The sequence below is a fragment of the Haliotis rubra genome, unplaced genomic scaffold (genome assembly GCF_003918875.1).
Source record: "Haliotis rubra isolate DU_JTF1 unplaced genomic scaffold, ASM391887v1 Scf802, whole genome shotgun sequence".
In the NCBI taxonomy this organism is placed as follows: domain Eukaryota; kingdom Metazoa; phylum Mollusca; class Gastropoda; order Lepetellida; family Haliotidae; genus Haliotis; species Haliotis rubra.
Genome location: NW_025767527.1, coordinates 359,558 through 382,362, shown reverse-complemented (window position 1 = coordinate 382,362; position 22,805 = coordinate 359,558). Strand labels below are relative to the sequence as shown.

Sequence of the window (22,805 nt, the reverse complement as noted above, 5' to 3'; positions counted from 1 at the left end):
TGGCTTTTTTAAAGCCTACAGTCATAGGCTTCAGCTCAGGGTGATACACAATTTCAGGATGCACGTGCATGTCATGTAGGTGCCAGTGGGAACAGGGAGTCAGGGTCGGTAAATTGATTATTAGTTGATCATCATAAGGCGTTCATCATACTGACCACTGGTTTGTTAGCCCGTGAATGAGTGCAGCAAAAAAGCAACAACCAAGCAAACAGCCCGAAAATAAGCACCTGCAAGTTCGTATTTTAATTCTTTTTCTTTATGCATCATTTTAGTATAAAACAAACAAAATATATGAGTATACGCAAGAAACTGAAATGACTGCAAGTGAGAATTTGCTTAAACTGAGACTGGGATTAAATATTATTTTTACGCTAACGATATTTACATATACAAAAATCAGAAACTGTCATCCAGTTGCAAGTCTATCCTTCAATAGCAGCAGTTACATTCGCCCAAAACAGTTCCAAGTCGCTACTTGCTTTAGGGTATTCAAGAAACCGACTTCTTTGAAAATCATACAGAATCTCAAGCGGAATGTCGTTCTTAGGAATGTCCTCAAGAATGATGATGACCATAACAGATCGGCCAGTGGACACAGCCTCCATGTTGGCCATATGTAGCTCGTACCTACACCACTTCTGCTTCAGGAATGCCTGAGACAACAAAAGCATCGTTTTTCTGCTCCTTCTGATCCTGTCGATGATGTTCTCTGATATGGGAGCGCCCGGAAGAGAGTCTCGATCACGAATATACAAGCGAGCTCCACGGAGGTGCTCAAGAATCTCTATCATGTCATTGCGGACAAAGCCAAGGTCAAGGTCGGCGTAGGATACGTACACATCGAAGTCAAACAGACGGACGTATTCTTTTCTGTTGTTTCTTAGTTTCAACTTGACGACGTAATACCAGTATATGATTTTCCATCGATGCCAGTAACATACCATAGACGACATAAGGAAAAGTAGGAATACAAGTGACGTCAGAACTCCCAAGGTCATTCCTAAGAAACTGTTACATGATGCTTTAAGCTTCGTTAGTACAGCATCACCATGATCTTTAAAAGGTAATATGTTCCTGTCTTTGTCAACGCAATAAAAACTCTGTACATTACTAGCAATCTTGGAACTTAATAACCAATCAAGGAAGTCAATATTAGTAGTATATACAATGATAGTCCTGGACCAAGTCCAACAAAAGCCTCTGCAAAGCCTTATTTTACAAATAAAGCTTTTGTCAGACCCTTAGATTTTGCTACCATTGCATCTACTACTTTTGAGCCCCCGTTAATTTCCCGACTTATAAAAAGTTGAGACACCAGCGGGATACGTACCCCCGCATGTATGCCTCACAGCCACAACACTCAACCGACTGAGCTACCAGGGACTTAGCTGAAGTATTTCGGTTCAACGGGTCTATCCTGGGATAGCGAACTAGCACTTTCCTGATCATGTGACATGTCGTGTTGACAGGATACTATTGGGATTACTTGGTAAGTGTTAAATATTTTGCTTGGGGGTAACATTGTGCCGTACGGTATGACTAATAATTCCTCTCTAACGAACCCTCTCCCTGGCCCATCTCTCAAGTAGTACAAGTTCGGCTCATCTGCTTTGATGTCCATTTTATCTATGTTGTAAGTTTTGACTGACCATATAGGATCGGTGGCTCGCTTATGGCTATCACCCTCGTGTTCCCCCGGCTGGTATAGGTACCTCACTAGGGCCCTATCTGGTATCTGTTTCTCTTTCCCACGCAATGGAGCAGCCGACTCTGCCACTATTGATTTTAGTTTGATAGCGTCTGCCGGTTTCTTGCCGGTGAGACGGGTGGCTTCATGGTTGATTGTCGACACCACCTGAGGTAGCCGCGCGACCCATTCAGTCGATCGTTTCCCCGAGTTGGCCATCTTTTTCGCATACTGATGTCTGAATAAGCGCTCAGCCAAAGTCCTATTGAATCTCTCAACTATTGCTTGGCTGCGATGGGCTCCTGCCGTCCCACGCCTGACCTTGGTGTCGTGTTTATCAAGCAGGTGTGACACGACACCCATGAACTTCCGCCCAGGGTCAACTTGCAGCTCTGTTGGCCACGTCAGCACACTGCGTTTGTATATGCGTTCGAATCCTCTGGCTACCTGGGCCGAGTCTTTTGCGGTCAATGGTTCGGCTTCCTTGTAGCGACTGGCCACGTCCACGACGGTTAAGGCATACTTGTACCTCTTATCGTGGGGTAGGAATAGGAGGTCGGCCTGGTGAACGCTATTGGGTATGTTAATGTCGAACTTCCTTCTAGGCACGTAGCGTGGTGCCGGTAAATAGATCTGCCACAGGGCTTGTTTTTCAAGCCACGCTTTGGCCTCCTCCGGGGATTCTCGCGCCATTTTAGCCAGCTTATGTACAGCGCAAGCTCCTTTCCAGTACCCACGCAGGCTGTAGTAAATAGCCTCAAACTTTCTCTGGTTCCGTGACATGTCGCCCCGATATATACACCTATGTTCTTGGTTCAATTTTCTCATGCCCGTACGCATACGTGTTTATCCCATCAATAGCTATCCAACGTTTAGTGTCCATCGGCGACAGGGACGTCTTGTTTATAGTCAGTCCGTATATCCTATGCCCATCACTTCTAAGCGTGTTCATTTTATGCCTGAAGGTACGGGTCTTGAACAGGGCTTCCTTGAATCTGGCATGTTTGATGTGTTGTTTCACCACGTACTTCTTAACACCCTTAGCCTTCCGGATCTCACCATTGTCAGCCTTCAGGATGGAGTACATCTTAGGCCTCAAACCTATGTACTCGGCTATGGGCGTGCCAGCACACTCGTCCTTCATCTTACCTAGGACCTTTTTATTTACCGTGCTGTGTATGGCATGGTCCTTGGGGTAGTCGCTGGTGTCATACAAATCGAGGCGTTTCTTCATGTCCTCGTACACATCCTCGGTTCGAATCTCCATCAGAAGGGAATCCGTGTCAGTGTACAGCACTTCACACCTGTCGTCGTACTGTTTTTTCAAGTTCGTTGTAGTAAAAGTCGTACATCAGGTGTTTGGATAAATCGAGGATGCTCATCCCCACATAAACAGGCCGGTTGAATTTTATGTGGCTTTTCTTCATGTGTACAACCAGGTGTTGAATATTTTGCAGTGGCTATCAGTCTCCTGAGCTTGTCTTCCTCATTCAACCGAACCAGCTTCACGGTCACGCGTTTCCTCAGGTTCTCCATAGTCTTACCAAACACCGAGTTGTTCATGAGCTTGTAGAGGTTTTTCTCAAAGTCACTGGTGGCAAGCTTTCGGAGGTCTGTGTTCATTCTGATGTAAGGCTCCATCCAGGGGCTCTGGTTGAACACGAGCACCCTGTGTATTTTGGTCAGCCTCATACCCAACGACATGTACAGCTGTAGGTTGCGATATTGAACGATGTACTTGGTCTTATTCATTAAGTTGGGCACGAGTTTTTCAACGTCTGCCACCCGCCCACCTAACAAGTTATGTTGGTACTCAGACATCCAGTCTGGGTTAACCCTCATACGTTCGGGGGCCAGGGGGTAGCTGTTGTGTGATGTGTGTAATGCCTTGGGGTATTCCAAGTCAACCTCGAGGATATAACCTTTGTTCGAATCTGGTGCGATGCTCATAACATCGACCTCGTGCGATGCCCATTCGAATCCCCCTGTGGGTAGATACTGGCTCATGGCCCAGCCGTACAGGTTGTTGGCATCGAGGTAGAGAATATGATTGGTTGGCATGCTCGGGTCGTAGCCCTTCACGTATTGATTATTTGCTTTCGCGTATCGTTTGGTTGCCATGGAAATCCCACCTCGCAAGCCTTTCTCAATGAATAGGTGCATGTCGTAATCTGTGAGCAATTCCAACTTAACTCCGGTCTTTTTCAGCAAGGCATCCCACGACAGACCTGGGCTGGTGTAATACCATGCGAGGTCGAGTTTATACTGCTTGAAACATGTCCCCCTAAACGTCTCAAACACATCGGCTAACAGCAGTACATCTGTCCTCAAGTACAGGTCGTGATAGTCACCCAGATTCTTACAGCCCAGTTTATTCCATACGTTAATAGCGTGCGAGTAATCGTCTTGGGATATTGCCGAGTCGGTCAGATTGCTGTAAAATTCTCTGATTGGGGGTAGTCTGGTCTCGGCGAACTTGGCCCAGCCATCCATGTACTCATAGGGGTACACACCCTTCCTCATCAGCAGGGGTCTAGTCTCGGCGTCGGTGTATCGATCGGTGATGGGGAAGGTATCGTTGGCCTTGACAAGACTGTCGAGTGACGACAGGAGGAACTGAACCGAGTCGATGAACCTCAAGCCGTTTAAGCTGAAGGAGATGTATCTCTCCATGTTGTTGGGGATGCACGTCAGGTTGCCGTCGACTTTCGCGATGGCCTGCATGATCAAGTGAGAGTCGTACCCTCTCAAGTTGTGAAAGACCACGGGGATGTTTATTATCTTGGGGTTGATTCTGAGCTTGAGGTTGCACGCGCTGTGAGCGGCGCCTCTATACTTACCGGTGACGTGGCAGTGATCTTTCACCGAATCACCGTTCAGTGAGTCACACACGTGGCAGTTAGTGCTACAGGCGTGGGCTAGCTGGTCGGCTTTGGTCATACGCATGGGAGCGACTGTATACAGTGCATTCCTGATAATTTTTTCTTCCTCCTGCAAACACTTTAGAAACTTTTCAGCCGCGTCGGGACCCCTGTACACTACGGGAGCTTTCGTTTTCCCATCACAACGGACGACCACGTATCCAAACCCACAGGCCTCATGCTCTTGTGTTTTCTGTGTGAAGCTCTCGCCTGTGGGTAGAGCACTGGGGATACCGGCAACCTCAACAGGTTTGACCAAGGCTTCGAAGTCGGTGTAGATGATATAAGGCACAGACATTTGGTTCTTGTGGTTGTCGAATTTTAGGATATTGTCACCTTCCTTAGGCATGTCGACTCGTATGGCCGTCTGCCCCACACCTTGGCAATCCTCCCGGTGGGATTCTAATAAATCAGCTCGGCTAAAACCGTGCAGGCATTGCTCACAAAAGTGTTTTTTACCAACGTGTTTCGACTGGTTGTGCAACAGCCTACTGAGATGTTTTATCCGCATGTAGTGATACTTTTCACCTCGCTGGGTCATGAATATATTGGTAACGTGGCGACTCTCCTCCCCCAACACTGGGCTGACCCTGTGCACTATTGTTGTGTTACCTTTGTGCCCAAAGACGTTTATGGCTAAATTATTCTGTTTTTCTACTTTGGTGATCTGGGATATGGGGGTTGGTTCATCTATACCATCCCAGTTGAGTCCATCGTCTTGGGGATAGCTAGAAAGCCTGTCTGAATGAGTGTCAACTGGATACAAGTCTGCCCTGATAGCTACCCTCAGGCAATCGTCTCCTCTATTCTTGACGTTGACCATGGCATGTTTTTTCTTATAGTAGGGGGGCAAGTCTAGGTATGACCCGCCTCTGAACGGCACGTAGTTAGCTATGTCTAAATAGACATTATCGATTTTATCAACAACCCACCCAGACCCCAAGTGTGTGTAGCGTTCTAGGTATTCTCGTATCTGCTGAAAACTGGTATCGATTGATGCGTCTATGATCTCTGTGTGAGTCACGATTTCTTGTTTACCTCGGAAGTAAGGCTGAACGTACTCAGTGACCCCAGTGGGGGTTCCCCCCACGTTCTTATCGAGTGACATTTTCACTGTGATCTGAAACTTTATACTATCCAGATTGTTTAGTTCCTGGTTGACTTTATCAGCTATCAGAGGCTTGATATCTGTGATGTCTATGTTCCTATCAACATGCATGCGCCAGCCTCTCAAATAGTTGCCTACAGCGCGCTCAGTGGGTATGAACTGTAGGTCAATAGCTCTATTCTGCCGTAATAGTTCTACAAGCTGTGGTTTCCTCATACGAGAATATCTGCCTAACCCCAAATTACGTACCTCGGCTTTTAATTGTTTTACAGTGGGGAGCTGACGGTGAACGGGGTCATGTGATAACAATGCGACTAACCCGGCTGTCCCCAGGTTGGAATAACCCGTCAACCCAAGTTCTTTTGCTTGCGCTTTTAATCGTTTTACTGTGGGAGGTGCTTGTATGTTAAGTAATCTCAACAAGGCTGATTTCCTCATCCTAGAGTAACCAATCACACCCCTCTGCCTCGCGATCTGCTTGAGCTCGCGAATAGTAGTCATAGTTGCGTACACATCTAGGTATATCAATCTCTAATTGGGCCGCCGGCAAGGGAGGTAACTCCTCCAACCTTGATAAAAAATGTAGTGAGACGTCCATAAAATCCTTTAGTAAATATCTAGATACACCTTATCGATTATTCCCTCGACCCACCCGGAACATACGCAGCATAGTAGGGTGTTTTGTATTACTTGCAACGAGTTGTCAACAAGTATATCTATCTCCCCATGCACATCTACTCGCCTCCCATCAAAGTAATTCCAAGTGTGCCCAGCCCACGGCACATCAAACCCTACTTTCACCATGATTGTAAACGAACACCCCTTACATAGTTCGCTAACAATCATGGGTTTGAGGACACTGATATCTATACTTTTCCCAACATACATCTGCCAGCTTCTCAGGCAACTTTCCCTGGGCTCAATTTCCACAAACATAGTTATACCTAGGTGTTCACAGTCTCTAATTGGGGACTTATCCTGAGAAGTCGCCTACGTTCTTTTATGTAGGCCTTTTTATTCACGTAGATGAGATGATGTCTGACTACGTTTGCTCCGTGAGCTTTGCATAGGCAGTAGTGCCCTTTAACCCCTATACCACACACAGAACACGTGTAGTTAGGGCTTCCCATGTGGAAACAACAGTACCCCTCAGTCCTGCATCTCCTTCCACAGGCTTCTTTCTTCCCTATAAGTATGTATTCGCATCGGTATGGAGCAGGTCTCATCTTTAGCATACTTATATGAGTACTTAGTCTAATTGTTTTGCAACCAACGCAGTTGCTGCTATCCCCAGCGCGATGAAGACCAGTTCACGGTCCATTTGCCCCTTGGATGGTGTGTAGTATTGAGCGAGTGTGGGCTTATGTAGTGGTTCCAGCTGTTTACCTGTTAGTAGGTAGTATTCTCTCGCTGCGTCGTCGACATCGTGGAATGTTTTAACAGCATGGCTCTCACGCCTGAGTTATTCGTTAATGTAATCGATCCTCTGAACACGTTTTTTTCGCGTACTCAGATTGTGCCGATTGTAATTTCTCAATAGCAAGGTCGTGCCTTTTACGCTCTGCCTGTATCTCAGCCGTGTGTGACTCTCGTAGTTTCGAGAAGAGGAAATTACTCCCGGAAAATGCCAGGGCATTTACTAACGCCCCACCAACCATCATGGCAATCGTAGCCATCCTATATTTACTTCATAATATTTTCAGGTAGTATCCCCTGTTTTACTAGGATGTCCTTTGTGGCCATCGCCATACCAAGGTTCATTATGAGCATACCCATATCCTGCAGGTTGAAATCTAGCTTGATAGTGGGTTGTTTAAGCACCATTTTGGTCAACCGAGCGTACCCTACGGCTAGACTGGCGATCACGGTGGCTCGGTATGCGTTGTTGACGAACGTTTTCCCCTCAGACATTATGTATATGATATAAAAAATATATATTTTATTGCATGATATGTGGGTTGACCTCTAATTATGGGGGTTTCTTCCTGGGACGTGCATATAACCATGAGATAGCCACGGCAGCAGTTACGCCTACAACCAACACCACCTTTTTTAACCGGCAGCTACTCTCTTAGGATTCTTCTGCCTGGTGACTGTAGGGGGTTGGGGTTCCCTCAACTTTGGGTTCACCTCGGGAGGGTTCACCTCCAGTTGGGAAGGGGTCTCCCCCAGTTGTGGGGTCTCCTCCTGTGCAGTATCCATCTATACTATTATTATTATTTTTCCCCTCCTTAAATTGGCAATGCTTTGCCGTGATAATCGCCGCCGTCACCGGGGCTAACAACATACCGTATTTGTGGTACAGCACGCAGCTGATAGAGCTCAAGGTGTGTTCAATAAAAGGGTCTTTCTCAAGGTCTTCCCACAGGTAAAGTCGGCGTTCCTGGGGGGATGGGAAGGAAGTATGACGCAATACCAGTGTATATCTGGGTCATAGCCGATCCTATAGTCTTCGTCATCTCGGCCCCGAGTCTAGCCTCGTATCTAGCGTACAGCTTATCGATTTCTTTGGTTGACATTTTGTGAATTTTATCGGGAGTGTAGTCCCCAAAGTAATGTTTGGCTTTGCCACCAACAGCCAACGCCACCAGTCTCTCTCGCTTGTCATCACTCTTATCATCGCCAACTGGCACCAACAGTTGTTCGAGCAGTTCATCACACTCCATCTTATAATGTAACAAGCAAGTTTTAGTTTTAACTATATAATATACGGTATAGGCGAAACACAGAGAAATGAAGGTTAAGTTGCACACGACGAACACATCAGTAGATGGCTTGCACGAATCTCCCATTGTCTATATTAAGTTGCGCGTCCATAATCACGTACAGATATAATTTCAACTTACCCGCGGGTTGAGCCTTCTTGGTGATCTGGATTGGTATCCCCTCGCTGCCGTTGTCAATGCGGCGACCGCTACTGTGTAGTTTATCGTCATCCGTGGATCGCATGTCAACCCGCAGCGCATACTTGGTGGTCAGGTATTCACCGATATGCATGGAGGATAGGTCCAGGTCCTTGATGACGTGTTGGTGCCGGGTCGGTAGTTTTATTATCTTGTCCCACTGCTGGTGTGCCCTCATACCGGCGCTGAACAGCTGATTGGGCACGCCCTCGATGGTCACTTCCACCTTTTCAACCTCGGGGTTGAAAAACTTCTCGCTGTCCCTTCGGAACGGCTCGTAATCCTCCACGGGGACGACCAGGATGCCTTTCATCGATCGCACCGGCACGTTTAGGTTTATGTTCCACAGCGTGTTGCTCTTATCCCAATTGATCGCTCTATGCCTCAGTATGCGATTGTACAGGATGGCCACCTTCCCCGAGTACTGGCTTCGAACCTGCCTTGCCAGCTCCCGGCTAGTGACCATGTCAAACTCCAGAGAGATGTTGTCTATGGTGTAACTGGCCTCATCACCATTCGGCGTACGCACGACTTTGCTGTAGTCGTTAAACGTGAGCTTGTATTCAAGCCTATCACCCAGCGCGGCCTGGTAAAACGGCGCGTGTCCCGTGAGCAACCGAAGTCGAGCGGCACGCAGAACCTGTTCCCATATGCTTGGGCGATGGCCTTTTCACCGTCCGATATCTTGTCTAGCTGGTCTTGCGTGAAGCCATACCCCATGCGCAACCGGGTCGATTTGCTGATACCTTGGTACATGTCATTGATGCGTTCTCCCTCACTTTTCCAGAGGTCCCCGTAGCAGTGAAAGACGTCGCTGTCGTCGATGCTCAGCACCTCGTTACCGCTGATCTTGATGGTGGTTTTCTTGATGATGGCTCGACCTACGTTCCGCACTAGCTCGCGTTTGTCGTTGCCGGAGGTCAACATGAGGTTGAACGCCAGTCGAACCGTGCCTGGTACAATGAGGTCATTCTCGCCAAGGTTTGGGAATCTAACCAGCAGCGTTTGGTTCTGGTCTATCTTGCTGGGATTGTTGGTGATGGTCACCGACTGGCGCATGGCTCTGACGCCTAGAGGCTCTCTTGATCTTCGAAAAGGATCTAGTTTTCTACCATACATTGTTATATAAATGAAATATATAAGTTTTAATACTAAATAATGGCTGAGTACATCCCTATAGATGATATGTGGGATGATAGTGCCCAGGCATTCGGGGAGGATGACACCACATTCACGAACAACCCCTTAAGTGCTGAACTTGTACAGCCGGCCGTCGACGATTATTACGACGCAGTTGAAAATAGAGACAACATCTATGCCAAGTTTACCGTAGATAAGAAGGGCACGCTGCGATTGAAGGCTCACCCGGGGGTCGATATCATGAAAAAAGACGGGAAAGGGCCATATGCTTTGTCAACACTCACCAGTCGCCCTGGTGGGAGTCAACTGATCCGTGATGAACTAGGCTTCATAGATTACGCACGCTGGCGCACGACCTAAGTTTCCCCCGAAGGTCGTCCAAGATCTGCAAGCAGCCAGGGACAAACCCTTGCCGGGGCTCGAATTTCCCCTGAGGGAACTGCGAGCCCTAGACGAAGCCTTGAAACATGTACGCGGAGAACTCGTTAACAACATGGGGAAACTGAACGAAGTCGATGAGCACATCGCTCGCGAGAAAATAAAACTCACCGAAACTGAAGACGATGATATGAAACGTCGTATCGAGGAGAGAATAAAAAACTTGGAAGACGAGAGACAGACTCGGTTGGAATCTGCTTCCTCGAACCGGGAAGCCCTCCGATCCCAGATCAGTCGTGTACGGGAAACCATCGATCAAGTCCTAAATGAAGACACCACGCTAGCTGACAGGATCCGAATCCTCTTCCGAGAGCAAGGGATTACTATCGCCAGCATTTTGACTGCATTGGGCTTCATCATATCAACCCTGGTGGTGTCATTGAGTGGGGGTACCCCCACGCCTGCCGGCGGCACACCACCAAGTGGTGGGGGTGTCAAAGACTGGATAAAAAAACACCTGAAATCCCTAGGGGAGGCCCTGGCTAAACTGGCTGGTAAGGCCGCCGAAGCCCTACCCAGCATCCTGGGTAGCATCGTCTCGTGGCTGCTGAGCGCTTTGGCTAAAACTGCCACGTGGCTTGGTCAAAACCTGTGGGCAGCCATCGTCGCCGTGGTGGGTTTGGTGTACGTACCAGCTAAGGAATTTTTAACCAAATAAGTCCCAACCCGACCGCTACCCCGCCAACCACCAGGGCTGTTTTACGATCGATGTGCTGCTGATTGGACGCCTGAACGTGTGCAGGCTGTGCAGGCTGGGGCTGTGGGGGTGTTGGTTGAACCCTAGGCTCCGGGGGTGGTATGACTATACCCGTTTCACCGGTCGTGGGTCGTGGGACGTGGGGGTGTTAACATCGGGGTTGACGCCCAACTTTTGACCCGCCGTGGCTATAACTATTTCGTTGTTGTAACAGACCACTTTTTTTACTCTCAGTTGCATATCGCCCGGAGCCATGTACAGCCCCACGTCGAAGACGTAGTCTACTTTCGACCTGGCGTATTCTAACACGTCTTGGTAGCGTTTGATGGCACTCGGGAGATCAACTGGAGAATTGATAGCATCCTCAACGTTAACAACGAACTGTTTCTGAGCATCGTAAGCAGTCCCCTTACCGAGGATGTTGGAACGCGTTTGCGTCTGCGCACCCAACAGCGCCCACACATACGTTCGAATCGAGTCGTTCAACCTGATTACCCCGGCACGAGTAAACCCTTTCGACGTGTCCAGCAAGAACTTTTTCCAGTCATCCGCTGCCCCCTGCTCGAACCTCCAGACTCGGTAATCCTTGCTGTTGTCGAAAGCCATGTAACGGTCATCCCACTCGTTCATTGTGAGGTCATGATACGACTTGTCACCCCATTCTTTCAACTTCTCGCTGGCATCCACGAGGGGCATGTTGTGAACGATGGGGATACCCAACCCTTGGTTCGGTCCCGGCAAACGCCAATCCGTCTTCGGGTTTAGTTCGAATTCGTTTGAAAATACGTTCGTAGGCCCGTCTATCGTACTGGTTGTTTACTGCGTTCCATGCCTTGTCCTGTGGGACCGGAGCGCTGATCTCTTTAAGGATACGCCTGACCTGGTAGTACAGGTGGAACGTGAACACAGACTGACTCAGCAGTCCCCGCCGAGTGTCGGTCAATGTCACACCACACCCCGTTGTCACGCACCACACGGCGAAGTTGAGTTGATTCTGCCAGAACTGCATCGGGTTGTTGAACCAAGCATGAACTACCTTAGCGTTAGTCACCAAAAACCTATACAGGCCGAACACATCTATGAACTGGGAGCCGAACTCAAGATGAACGACTCAAACGGCACAGTTAATCAACAACGGAAGAAACTCCTTGAGACTCGGTCGACCATTGGCGAGGACACTCGGTATGTCGCCTGACGAGATAAAACCAACAACTACCGTCACAGGCACGAAGTTACCCGACCTAGTACCGTACCGAGAGCTGTGCATTCATCTCGACCAGGTGAGCACAACGGACAACATTCAAGGTGGGCACCCTTCCACGATAGTGAGAGCAGTACCGGTGAAAACGGAGAAATACAACGATGGTAGAAACGAGTCCTTTTCACCGCGGCAGTATAAGAGGTTAACCCAGGGCAACATCCCTGAGCTGATAATATCGGTGTTAGATATTAATCATAATCCCGTGAATATAGGATACCTCAGCATAACGCTGCACATAAAATGACCAGCGTACAAGGCCCTGGAATGAAGTTGAAAAAATGCATCAATGTGGGGATCTCCGACCTCGGGGATACACGCGGATTCGACGACCCCGGAGTAGATGGTAAATTGTACACCTTGCAACTGAAAAACAACATTTACAAACGCGTTGAAGTCCCCTCCATCAGTGGTACTAGCAACCTAAGTGATATAGTAGATACCTCAAGAGCGGTCGTCAACACTCGGTACACCCTAGTCAACACCGGTGATGATAAATGGATAATATAACCATCGTTCGGAGACAAACTGTTCTACTTAAACGATGTTGAGAGCAACGTGACGGCCATCACCAAAAATAAGCAGTATTCCTTCGTCTTAACCGACGACGCCAAGTGGGTGTTGGTGCCCGCTAAAGTCGACTGGTTTCTCAACATTAGGCTCGGTTCCCCCTACGTGTTCATGGAGAACAAAGACAACTACCTAAACAAAGTCATGAACAACGGAACCCTGCTCGTGGCTTACGTCCCGACGCAGAGACGTAGCGTAATCATCAGCCCAGTCGCCAGTATGGCAGCCCACATGCTATCTAGCAAGCCCGGGATGCAAAACATGGTATTGCAGTTGGTGTCTGAATTCGAAGGCGTGGTCAACATCCTGGAGAGTCTACCGGCGAACTCAACACTGGTCATCCAAGTCTACCTAGGGGAACCATCGCGGGATGAAGTCGAAATCGTGAAGGGGATCAAACTCCGGTGGGGGAAACGACACCAGTATCAGGTTTGCACTGTTTACGTGCGGGTGGGTGTCAACTCCAACACCAGTCTGCAGGGAGTCACCGTGATCGTGGAAGACACGATATCACTCATCAAGATCTTCCTACCCGACAACATACACTTCATGGGGGTGAAGTGCATTCCTGAGAAATTATCAGAAAAACAATTGGAAACTATCTCGTAATAGTATTATAGCAATGACTAGACATCACCCCAACGCTACGCTTAACGACCTAGGGGACTCGGAGGGATTTGATCAGCCTGGTGAGGAAGACACCTTATACATCCTGCACTTCAAAGACAACGTGTATAGGCGGGTGTCGTTATCAGATTTTAAAGAGCCTGAATGGTTAGTCAACTTAACCCTCACCTCACCTTATATCTCCTTGAAACACAATAATACCATCTCCGAGATTAGGAACAACGGCATGATTATAGGATCGTTCGTTCCGGAATCTAGTGTACAAGTCATACCAATACCAGACCACTCAGGCAACATGTTAGCTTCCGGTGAGAGGGTAAAGACAGAGATCAAATTACTCGATTACCAATATGTTTTTAGAGATGTCGCGGAAAACTACACATTCATCATAGACGTCTATCTCGGAGATATAAGTTTGACTAGTAGGTAATTTCGCATTATAGACGATATGCTGATAGATTGGGAAGAAAGGTGTAATAACCAACGTTGCCGTATCAGAAGGTATCGGGAAACAGACCTTTAGCAAGCCTTGATGGAGTTTCTCTCCTTAATGGAAGTAGAGCTAAGACCCCGCTTTTTGATGTAAAACGCCAGCTAGAACAAGAACGCGACACGCGGAAAGCACTATATAAGAAGTACCATAGAGCTTTCAATGCCGTGGACGGGACTGATACTGCCCTTATGGCAACCAGCATGGGACTAGGGGCGGCAGGTGTTGGGTTGTTAGCTACCATCGTGGCTCCACCTATAGTGCTAGGTATTGAAATAACAGCTGGGGTGACAGGGGTGTTAGGGTTGGTGCTTAAGTTTGCATCACGCAGACTGCATCGTAAGGCATTGAAACACGACGAGATCAGGGTTCTGGCCGAAGCAAAGCTGAACACGGTAAGTGAGCGTATTTCCGCGGCACTCACTGACAGTAAGATCTCAGAGGAGGACTTTCATTCAATCCTCTCTGAACTCACAAAATATAACAAAATGAAACAAGAGATTCGATCCAAGTCTCGTAAGTCTGCTATCAGCGAGGACGGAAAAAAAGTACAGAGAACACGGGGTACAAAAAGCCCAGCAAGCCTTTATTACGAACACCAAAGAGATCATAGGCGATTCACATTAAACTGTTTCATCGAGGTCAACGTGACATAGCGGCACGTGGAACTATTATAGACGGAGCCCAGCTTTGGATGATGCAATCCCAGGATAGACCCGTTAAACCGAGATACTTCAGCTAAGTCCCTGGTAGCTCAGTTGGTTGAGTGGCGTCGCTGTGAGGTATACATGCGGGGATTCCTATCCCGCTGGTGTCTCAACTTTTTATAAGTCGGGAAATTAATGGGGGCTCAAAAGTAGTAGATGCAATGGTAGCAAAATCTAAGGGTCTGACAAAAGCTTTACTTGTGAAATAAGGCTTTGCAGAGGCTTTTGTTGGACTTGGTCCAGGACCATCATTGTATATACTACTATATTCTCACAAGTGCACAGTAAACCATTGTGAGATAAATCTAATTTCAGATCTGGTAGCAATTTCATTTGAGATCTGCCATGTGGCTTTATCGATTTTATATTGTTGTAAGCACAATTAAGATCTTGTAGGTGAATATTATGTTCAAAATTAAAAGAAATATTGAAAATCGAATTATAAGACAAATCTAGAATTTTAAGAGATTTTAAACCAGTAAGGAAATCTCGATGTAAGAGAAAAATACCATTATGAGACAAATTTAAATATTCTAATATTCGTTGAACGATTGTTCGGAAATCCAAATGAGTTCCGCGACAGGTCCAGATGTATGAGAGATTTGAAACTGCTGAAAAAGTATGGCGATATGTGTTGAGCAGAGTTGCCTGAGAGATTTAATTTGCTGACATTTTCTAAGCCCAATATTGGACCAGTCCAAAGCGTAAATGCATTATTTGATAAATCAATGTTTCTCAGTCTGTTATCCTTAAAACACATTTTTGACAATGCAAAAAATAATCTGTGATTGGTGAGTGTAAACGTTGTAAGATTAGGAGGAATTCCTAGACATAAAATATCTTTTTTATCTTTAATGCTCTCCTCGAAAAGCAAAATATCTTCTGGACCATTTTGTTGAACCTCATCATTTTGTTCATGTATACAGTGTTCACCATCACATATATTACTCCACTCAAAGAATATGGATTGGGCATAGTCTATAACGCGTAGTTGATGCCCTATCGACGTTTCACTCAGATCCAGATATCTTAAGCCTGAAAGGTTCTGAAGATTATGGACGTACTGCCCATAAGTAAAGCGGCTACTCTGGATAGTAACACTCTGCAGAGTCTTTGGTAACAGACTGAAAACATCCTCGTGGAATATTTCAATGCGGTTTGCATTGGCTTCTAACATGTATAAAGGAGTGTTCTGGAGATTCAAAGCAAGGGTCTTTGGAAAAGTTATGCAGATGCTGTGCTCTTGGACGATTTGGTTCATTATCAAATTTCTGAGTTTCGAATTGTGAAGTCCCGTTGTTATGTTTTGAATACCATGGAACCCTAAATCCCGATTTCCGGACACATCCAGAGTGCGGAGGTTGTTAAGTGAAGACAGGGCGCCAGGTTCTATGGTCTTCAGTTTACAAAATGACATATTTAAAAATTCTAACTGCAGGAAGTTTTCGAGTATCTCCTTTGTCAGGTTTTTAATGTGCGAACCTGATAAAGACAGATATTTCACGGGTAGCCCTTCACTGTAGGTTTGATTCACAACCAGATGTCCAGAAGTATGTCTCGAAGCGCCAGTATTTCCATCTATGGCAATTTCTATCACACTTATATTCAGCTGTTGTAAAGATGTTAACGGAATCAATGTATCTGGAATGATAAACGATGATACAATATTTCCAGCTAAATCCAAAGATATAAGTTTTTCCAGACCAACAAAGGCAGCATTTTCAATGTAGGATATTAGGTTAAAGGAAAGATCGAGGAAGGTCAAATTCGTGTACCACAGGAAATCGTCTTCCTTTAGTGCGTGAATCTTGTTGCTGCTCAGATTCAGATCACAGATGCGAGTATTGTTGGATGGTTTCTTTGGTATTTCAACAAGCCCCCGACTATGGCAATCCTCCGATACACAACCTTCTGTCTCTGTACAGTGACATGCTGTAAGGCTGGCAACACAACCTGAACAGAACATGATCTGTGCCAGACACAACAGAAGACACTGACGAGCCATCGTTGAAGAACCTGTAATGAAAGGATATTGGTAAAGAAAGTTATAAAGTGTACGAGACGCGTTGTAAGCTTTAGAAATTACCCCCTTGAGCTCATCATGGGTAATTGGTGAATTTAAATATAAAGAAACATCAGCCGAGCCAATGGTATAAACTCGGCTTCGAGGGATTCCTTAACATCTTGAAGTGTTTGAAGGAGGTTTTCAGAACTGTCTAAATTGTCTACCAACATGCTGCCATGTTATCTGATATGCCCACAGCCCAATGGTTCTGAAACACTCCAGCACCACGTTTGATTCAAACGCCCAAACTATGGTGGCTGATTAGGGCCATCGCTTTCTCGCCTTAAAATTCGGAGGCGAGAAAGCGAGAAAGCGATATCACGAGACGAGAAAGCGATAACACGAGACGAGAAAGCGATAGCGCGAGACGAGAAAGCGATAACGCGAGACGAGAAAGCGATAACACGAGACGAGAAAGCGATAAAGCGATAAAGCGAGAAAGCGAAAGAGCGAGAAAGCGAAAGAGCGAGAAAGCGATATACCAGGGCGAGAAAGCGATATAGCGAGAAAGCGATAGAGCGATAGAGCGATAAAGCGATAAAGCAAGAAAGCGATAGAGCGAGAAAGCGATATACCAAGGCAAGAAAGCGATAGAGCGAGAAAGCGATAGAGCGAATAAGCAATAGAGCGAGAAAGCGATAGAGCGAGAAAGCGATAGAGCAAGCGATAGAGCGAGTAAGCAATAGAGCGAGAAAGCGATAGAGCGAGAAAGCGATATTTCACATAATTCTGCCCTGTCTGCACATGATGTCTAACCTGCGTATGATTTAATCCAACAGGAGGCTTTATTGTCATTTGGTTTAATCGTATAGAAACAAAATGAACATGCTTTCGAATTCTGTGGCATTTTTGTAATTAATCCTTTGACTTGTCCAAACAATAATCAAACAATAACACCAGAAACCGAGTGTGTTTTCGTTGAAATACATGAGCGCTCTTAAAATGTCTGTAAAAAGGATAACAATCATTTAATTTATTGTTACATCACTAATTAGGTCTGGATTAATTCCTGGCTTGCATTTCTTTATTGTCATTTCCCTTGTTAAATGCCACCATTGTTATCTCATTATTCATGCTGGGATTAACAATCCCTGGCTTCCATTTGTCCATCCACCCCACCAATTTAGCGCTAATTAAGTACTGGCTTCCCTTGTTATCTTATCACTGTTTGTTTATCACTGTACGTCTTTAGCTTTCTGTTTCCTAGTTTCTAGTCTCTTCATTCACTCGATGGAGGATAAGAATATACTCCGTTGCATCGTGTTATACAAATACAGAAGTTTACGCCCATAACTTCTCTTAAATACCTTTAGGTATTTTATGAGTCCTGTTTTATGAGCTCTGTTTTTTTCATTGGGCTAAGCTACACATTTGCCTACTCCCCATGTTACCCGTGAAGATACGGCTTAGATTGGTCTTCAGCAACACATGCTTGTCGTAAAAGGTGACTAACGGAATCGGGTGGTCAGGTTCGCTGACTTGGTTGGTTGACAATGTCATCGTAACCCAACTCCGTGGCGTTTTTTGCTCATAATGTTGATCACTGTATTGTCTGGTCCATACTCGAATATTTACAGACCGCCGCCATATAGCTGTAATATTGCCTAGTGCGGTGTTAAACAACAGACCAACCAAACCAACTCCCCGTCAGGCTGTATTGTATCAGTGGTGGAATTTTATACACCATGTGCCTTTCATCTGGTCGTTATATGTGTGCATATTTCACACATATATATATCTACTATTATGTGGAAAAGGTATTGTTCGAAATGTGTGTCCATAATCTCTCATACTTCTACAAGAATGGCTTGTGTACATACGTATATGTCTGTCTGTCCCCGAACTCCCAACTATCGACTTGAGACAGTGCCACAATTCATCGACCGACGTGGTAGGTGTGTAACAAAAACGTAATAAAATTATTGCTTGGGGAATAAAGCACTATATGCTAAACACCTTTATATTGAAAATAATTTAGTTTAGATGGGGAGTTGAGAAGTTGGACGTAAGAAGGTGGGAAGTTGATTGCGTGTAAGTTCAACTAAGTAAGTGGTGTAAAGTATATTGTGACTTATTGTGCAGAACAGTTAAACTGTTGCTGATAAGCTAATAAGGAGTCTACTAAATAGATGAATTGGGGTTAAATGTTAAAAAGTAGGGCTGGGGAGCCAGGGTACGGTGTTTATGTTTTGGTTGTGAGACGTGTTGTGCGTGGCCTTGACATTGTGAGTTAGTCCGGATAATCGAGTTTACACTGTAATGTGTGTCTGGATAGGGATGTTTTAAAGGGTTTATTCTGTATATATTCTGATATTTTATTTTCAGACCCAGTCTGGTAGTTATTGAGTCATTTGGTTTCTCCTAGTAACTAATAGGTAGTAGGTACTAGTCTTTGCACCTGTGGCTTTTTTAATATATTGTAAGGAGTTTAGTTGGGGATAGAGAAGGACGGGAGCGACTCACTCCAGTGTGTACAAGATAAATGTTTTGTAGATGTGTAGGAGGGTTTATTTGTCTGCATCCCAGTGAATGCCACCTATTGCTCTCATTCGATTTGAATCGTTTTGACATGAGTTGACCAGGTTATAAACAAGATGATACAGGTAGATAGTTCCATATAGTGAACGAGTTTCAAGTCCTCCTCTGGAAATGAAAATGTTACGAAAGATTAACTGGATACACTAATCAGCTTTTCAAAACCTATGCGACCACGTCCAGCTGTAGCCTTTACTTTACTTTTATTCTCAATAGACCACCAATGGTGGTATAAGAGTGCATATCACACACATCAATTATTACATACAGTCAAAATGGCGGCGGAGGGTAACAATATATTGTAGAAAACCAGTTGTTGGTATAACATGTCTATTATCTAACTTTTGTCAGAAGAAAACATGGCGGAAAAGATGGGTTTTGATAGATATTTTGATGGCGGAACAGGTTTAAAAATGGCGGACCAAAATGTCGCTTACATTATAATAAAGGAGTTGTATATCCATATAACTTTCCACGTTGTTAAGCACACCAACTTCTAAATGCCATCCAAAGAAGTTCACTATATATGGCTAGACCAGCGTTTAACTGCGTACTATTTTCAGCTTTGATTAGACGAACCTTTGACTGCATCCTTATATTTGCTTATCCATTTCTGGTGTCCCCGCCGTGATGTTGCTGGAATATTGCTAAAAGCGGCGTAAAACCAATCAGTTATATTTGCTTAGATTACACCATTGACTGTGGAATGGTTCTGTTACTACATTGAGGTACCAAGGTGCTTTACTGTCACGTGCGTCTCCTCTATCTTTGGGTAGGAGCGAATTGGGTTTTATGTAGGTGAAGTTCTTCAGTTAATAAATTTCATCGTCTTTATTAATTCAAAGAAACTACAGCTGTATTTTGATCACCCTGAAATACAATAAAGTGACATAAACATAAACGGTTAAGTTCCCATGCCTCATTTCTAATTCCTCCACCTATAACCAAACAGCGAGAACTGATAATTATTTTTGAATTGTCTACATACGGCTCATTTATAGTGTCACATACTTCAAAACTCTCTGAATGTGATGTATATGTAATAAACTGAGCTGCAAAAGAAACGCAAGCTCCAATTTGTTTGAAATGTAAGTGTAACTCACCATTCCATTAAGTTGGAATTGAACTGATGGCGTACAATATGGCGTCACAAAACCATCAACAATGAACCTAAAACATGAATATTGCTCTTAGGCGACATATATTTCAATTCACACACTCACTCAGTGATTTTATTTTAGGATGATGGTTTGGATGTGGTTGATTGTCTTAGTGCTGGCCACTCATGGTGGAAATCGCCATGAAAATATACTCGTCACAATGCCTTATTTGTCATAGGTCCCTCCCGTTCATCTGGCACTTCCGACACATTTGTCACACAACATCATAATTCAAAGAAAACCATAGAAAAGAACCAGTCAGACTAGAAAATTCGGGAACTTTTGGAAGCAGTACACATCAAGAAGATACGTTCCGCTCTCAACAGAGATGAAGGATAGTACATTCCCAATGCCTACTATCACTTGATAAAGTAATCAATAATATTTCTTGTGTACATTATCTGTTTCAATTCAACTATGTACATCAAACCCATCTTTTGTATATACATCCACCTGGCCTCATATAAATTCTAATTCAGTCCTTGTATATCACCCTTCTGGCTTCCAATCAACTTACTCAATCTCTTCTACAAGCGTTGTACATCAACCTTATTTAATGTATAAACAACTCATTCCCTATCTACTGTAATAACAACTCAAGTATATATTCTCTCAATTTGTTACTCGTGTATCACTTGCTTGACAACGACATTAGAATCTATATCGAAACATCGCCTCCACAGAATAAAAGAAGTTGTATATCCAATATAATTGTCATTATTCTTCATAAACTCAACATCTAAAATGCCCATCAAAGAAACAATTCAATTGGTTGGTGTGATTAAGTTGGTTAAGACAATTCGAATCCAGTCATGTCAAAAAATATGTAATTCCTTAAGTCACATCACAAAATGAACGTTTCCGTTATTTCACGATATGACTATTGCATACGTGCAAATTGCATGTCAAAGGAAAGTCTACATCTCTATTAGATATTTTCTAAACGTCAAGTCATACACCGCCATTCGTGGGCAAGAACATTACTGAAAACCATTTAACACTATCCAGAAACTACGATGGCGACTGAGCTCCCGTTTGTAGTCGATCATGCGCAGACAGCACTGAATTGTGGGTAATATCGCTTTCTCGCTTTCTCGCTTTCTCGCTCTATCGCTTTCTCGCTTTCTCGCTCTATCGCTTTCTCGCGCAATGATATCGCTTTCTTGTCTCGTGCTATCGCTTTCTCGTCTCGTATTATCGCTTTCTCGTCTCGCGTTATCGCTTTCTCGTCTCGTGTTATCGCTTTCTCGTCTCGTGATATCGCTTTCTCGTCTCGTGATATCGCTTTCTCGTCTCGTGATATCGCTTTCTCGCTTTCGAATTTTAAGGCGAGAAAGCGATGGCCCCAATCAGCCACCATACTAAACACAACAGCCTATTGCATGTGGAAGACAGACTTCCCATGCAGCTTGTGGCAACTGGGCACTGACATACAGACAGACAGAATAGTGTATTTACATCTCACTCGCACAAATATAATACATATAAGTGACACAAGATATAAAAGCAATTTATGAGAGATGTAATAACACATAAGAAGATAATCCTTTGTACAATGTAAACACACGTAAGTATATATATATAAAAAATATGAAACACACCACAAAGTTATTTGTACAGTAAAAAGCGTCTATGCTCTAAAATATCACAGCAGGTTTTGGCTAAACTAAAAATAAACTCTTCAAACGTAAGGGCAAGTTACTGAGGCGCTGTAAAATCAGTAAAAAAAGGGAAATTTAACACAGCAAAGCTATAGAAGACAGCCTCTTGTAAGATTCCGCTGATTTATACGGGTCGATGTGCATGTACGCACCTGTGGACAGAACCTTTAAGGAATTATGCTTCTTTTGTTTTCTTCCCTTAAGAGGGATCAGAGCTACACAGACTATGCTTCCATGTCTCTTGGTGTCCAATGTCCACAAGAAATGATCCAGGAGGACAACTTGCGTAACTTTTTAACCAAAAGAGTGTCCTAAACATCCCCAAGGCCCCGGAGAATCTATTTCCTCCCAATCCCAAAGGCAGTGTGTTCTAAAAAGCAGCATAAACCATTCACAGTGTCTGTGTACCGACGCGCAAAGTGCCAACATAACCAGGATACTTTCAGCCGTTCACAAGTCATGGGAAGATAGCTACCCACTTTCAACCACAGAAAAAACGTCTCCTGTAGCAAGCTCTTTGAAATCAGACTGTACTGCTCCCTACCACTCAGTATATCTGAGGCTCTCACAGTTAAGATCCTGTCCGAACGACCTTTCATCCAATAAATCAAAGATTCGCTTTGGAAAGTGTGTTGGGGAAAATTTGAAAGATGTTTCTGATCATGCCTTCCAGAACATTTTAGTGCGACGCCTTCTGAGAACTAAGATTCTATTTGAAATACATTGTGTTCAGAAAATAGAGGGACACTTTTAGCCCTTTAGGATGTTGATAGTCTATGTGTTCATGTACGAAAATCACAGTTGGGGATAGAATCTTGGCAATAAAGTTAAAAGTCAA

At 44.7% G+C, this 22,805-nt stretch overlaps 1 protein-coding gene across 1 annotated transcript; it reads right to left on the bottom strand.

The window, feature by feature from the left end:
- Window positions 1-422: 422 nt before the first annotated feature.
- LOC124261652 (toll-like receptor 4) lies at window positions 423-953 on the bottom strand. The gene has a single exon (XM_046695993.1). It carries the CDS (start codon window positions 951-953, stop codon window positions 423-425), a length of 531 nt encoding a protein of 176 aa, XP_046551949.1.
- Between the last annotated feature and the right edge of the window lie 21,852 nt (window positions 954-22,805).

Excerpts from the sequence above, each read along its gene's own strand:
- LOC124261652 (XM_046695993.1), bottom strand. The coding sequence starts at position 953 with ATGTCGTCTATGGTATGTTACTGGCATCGATGGAAAATCATATACTGG.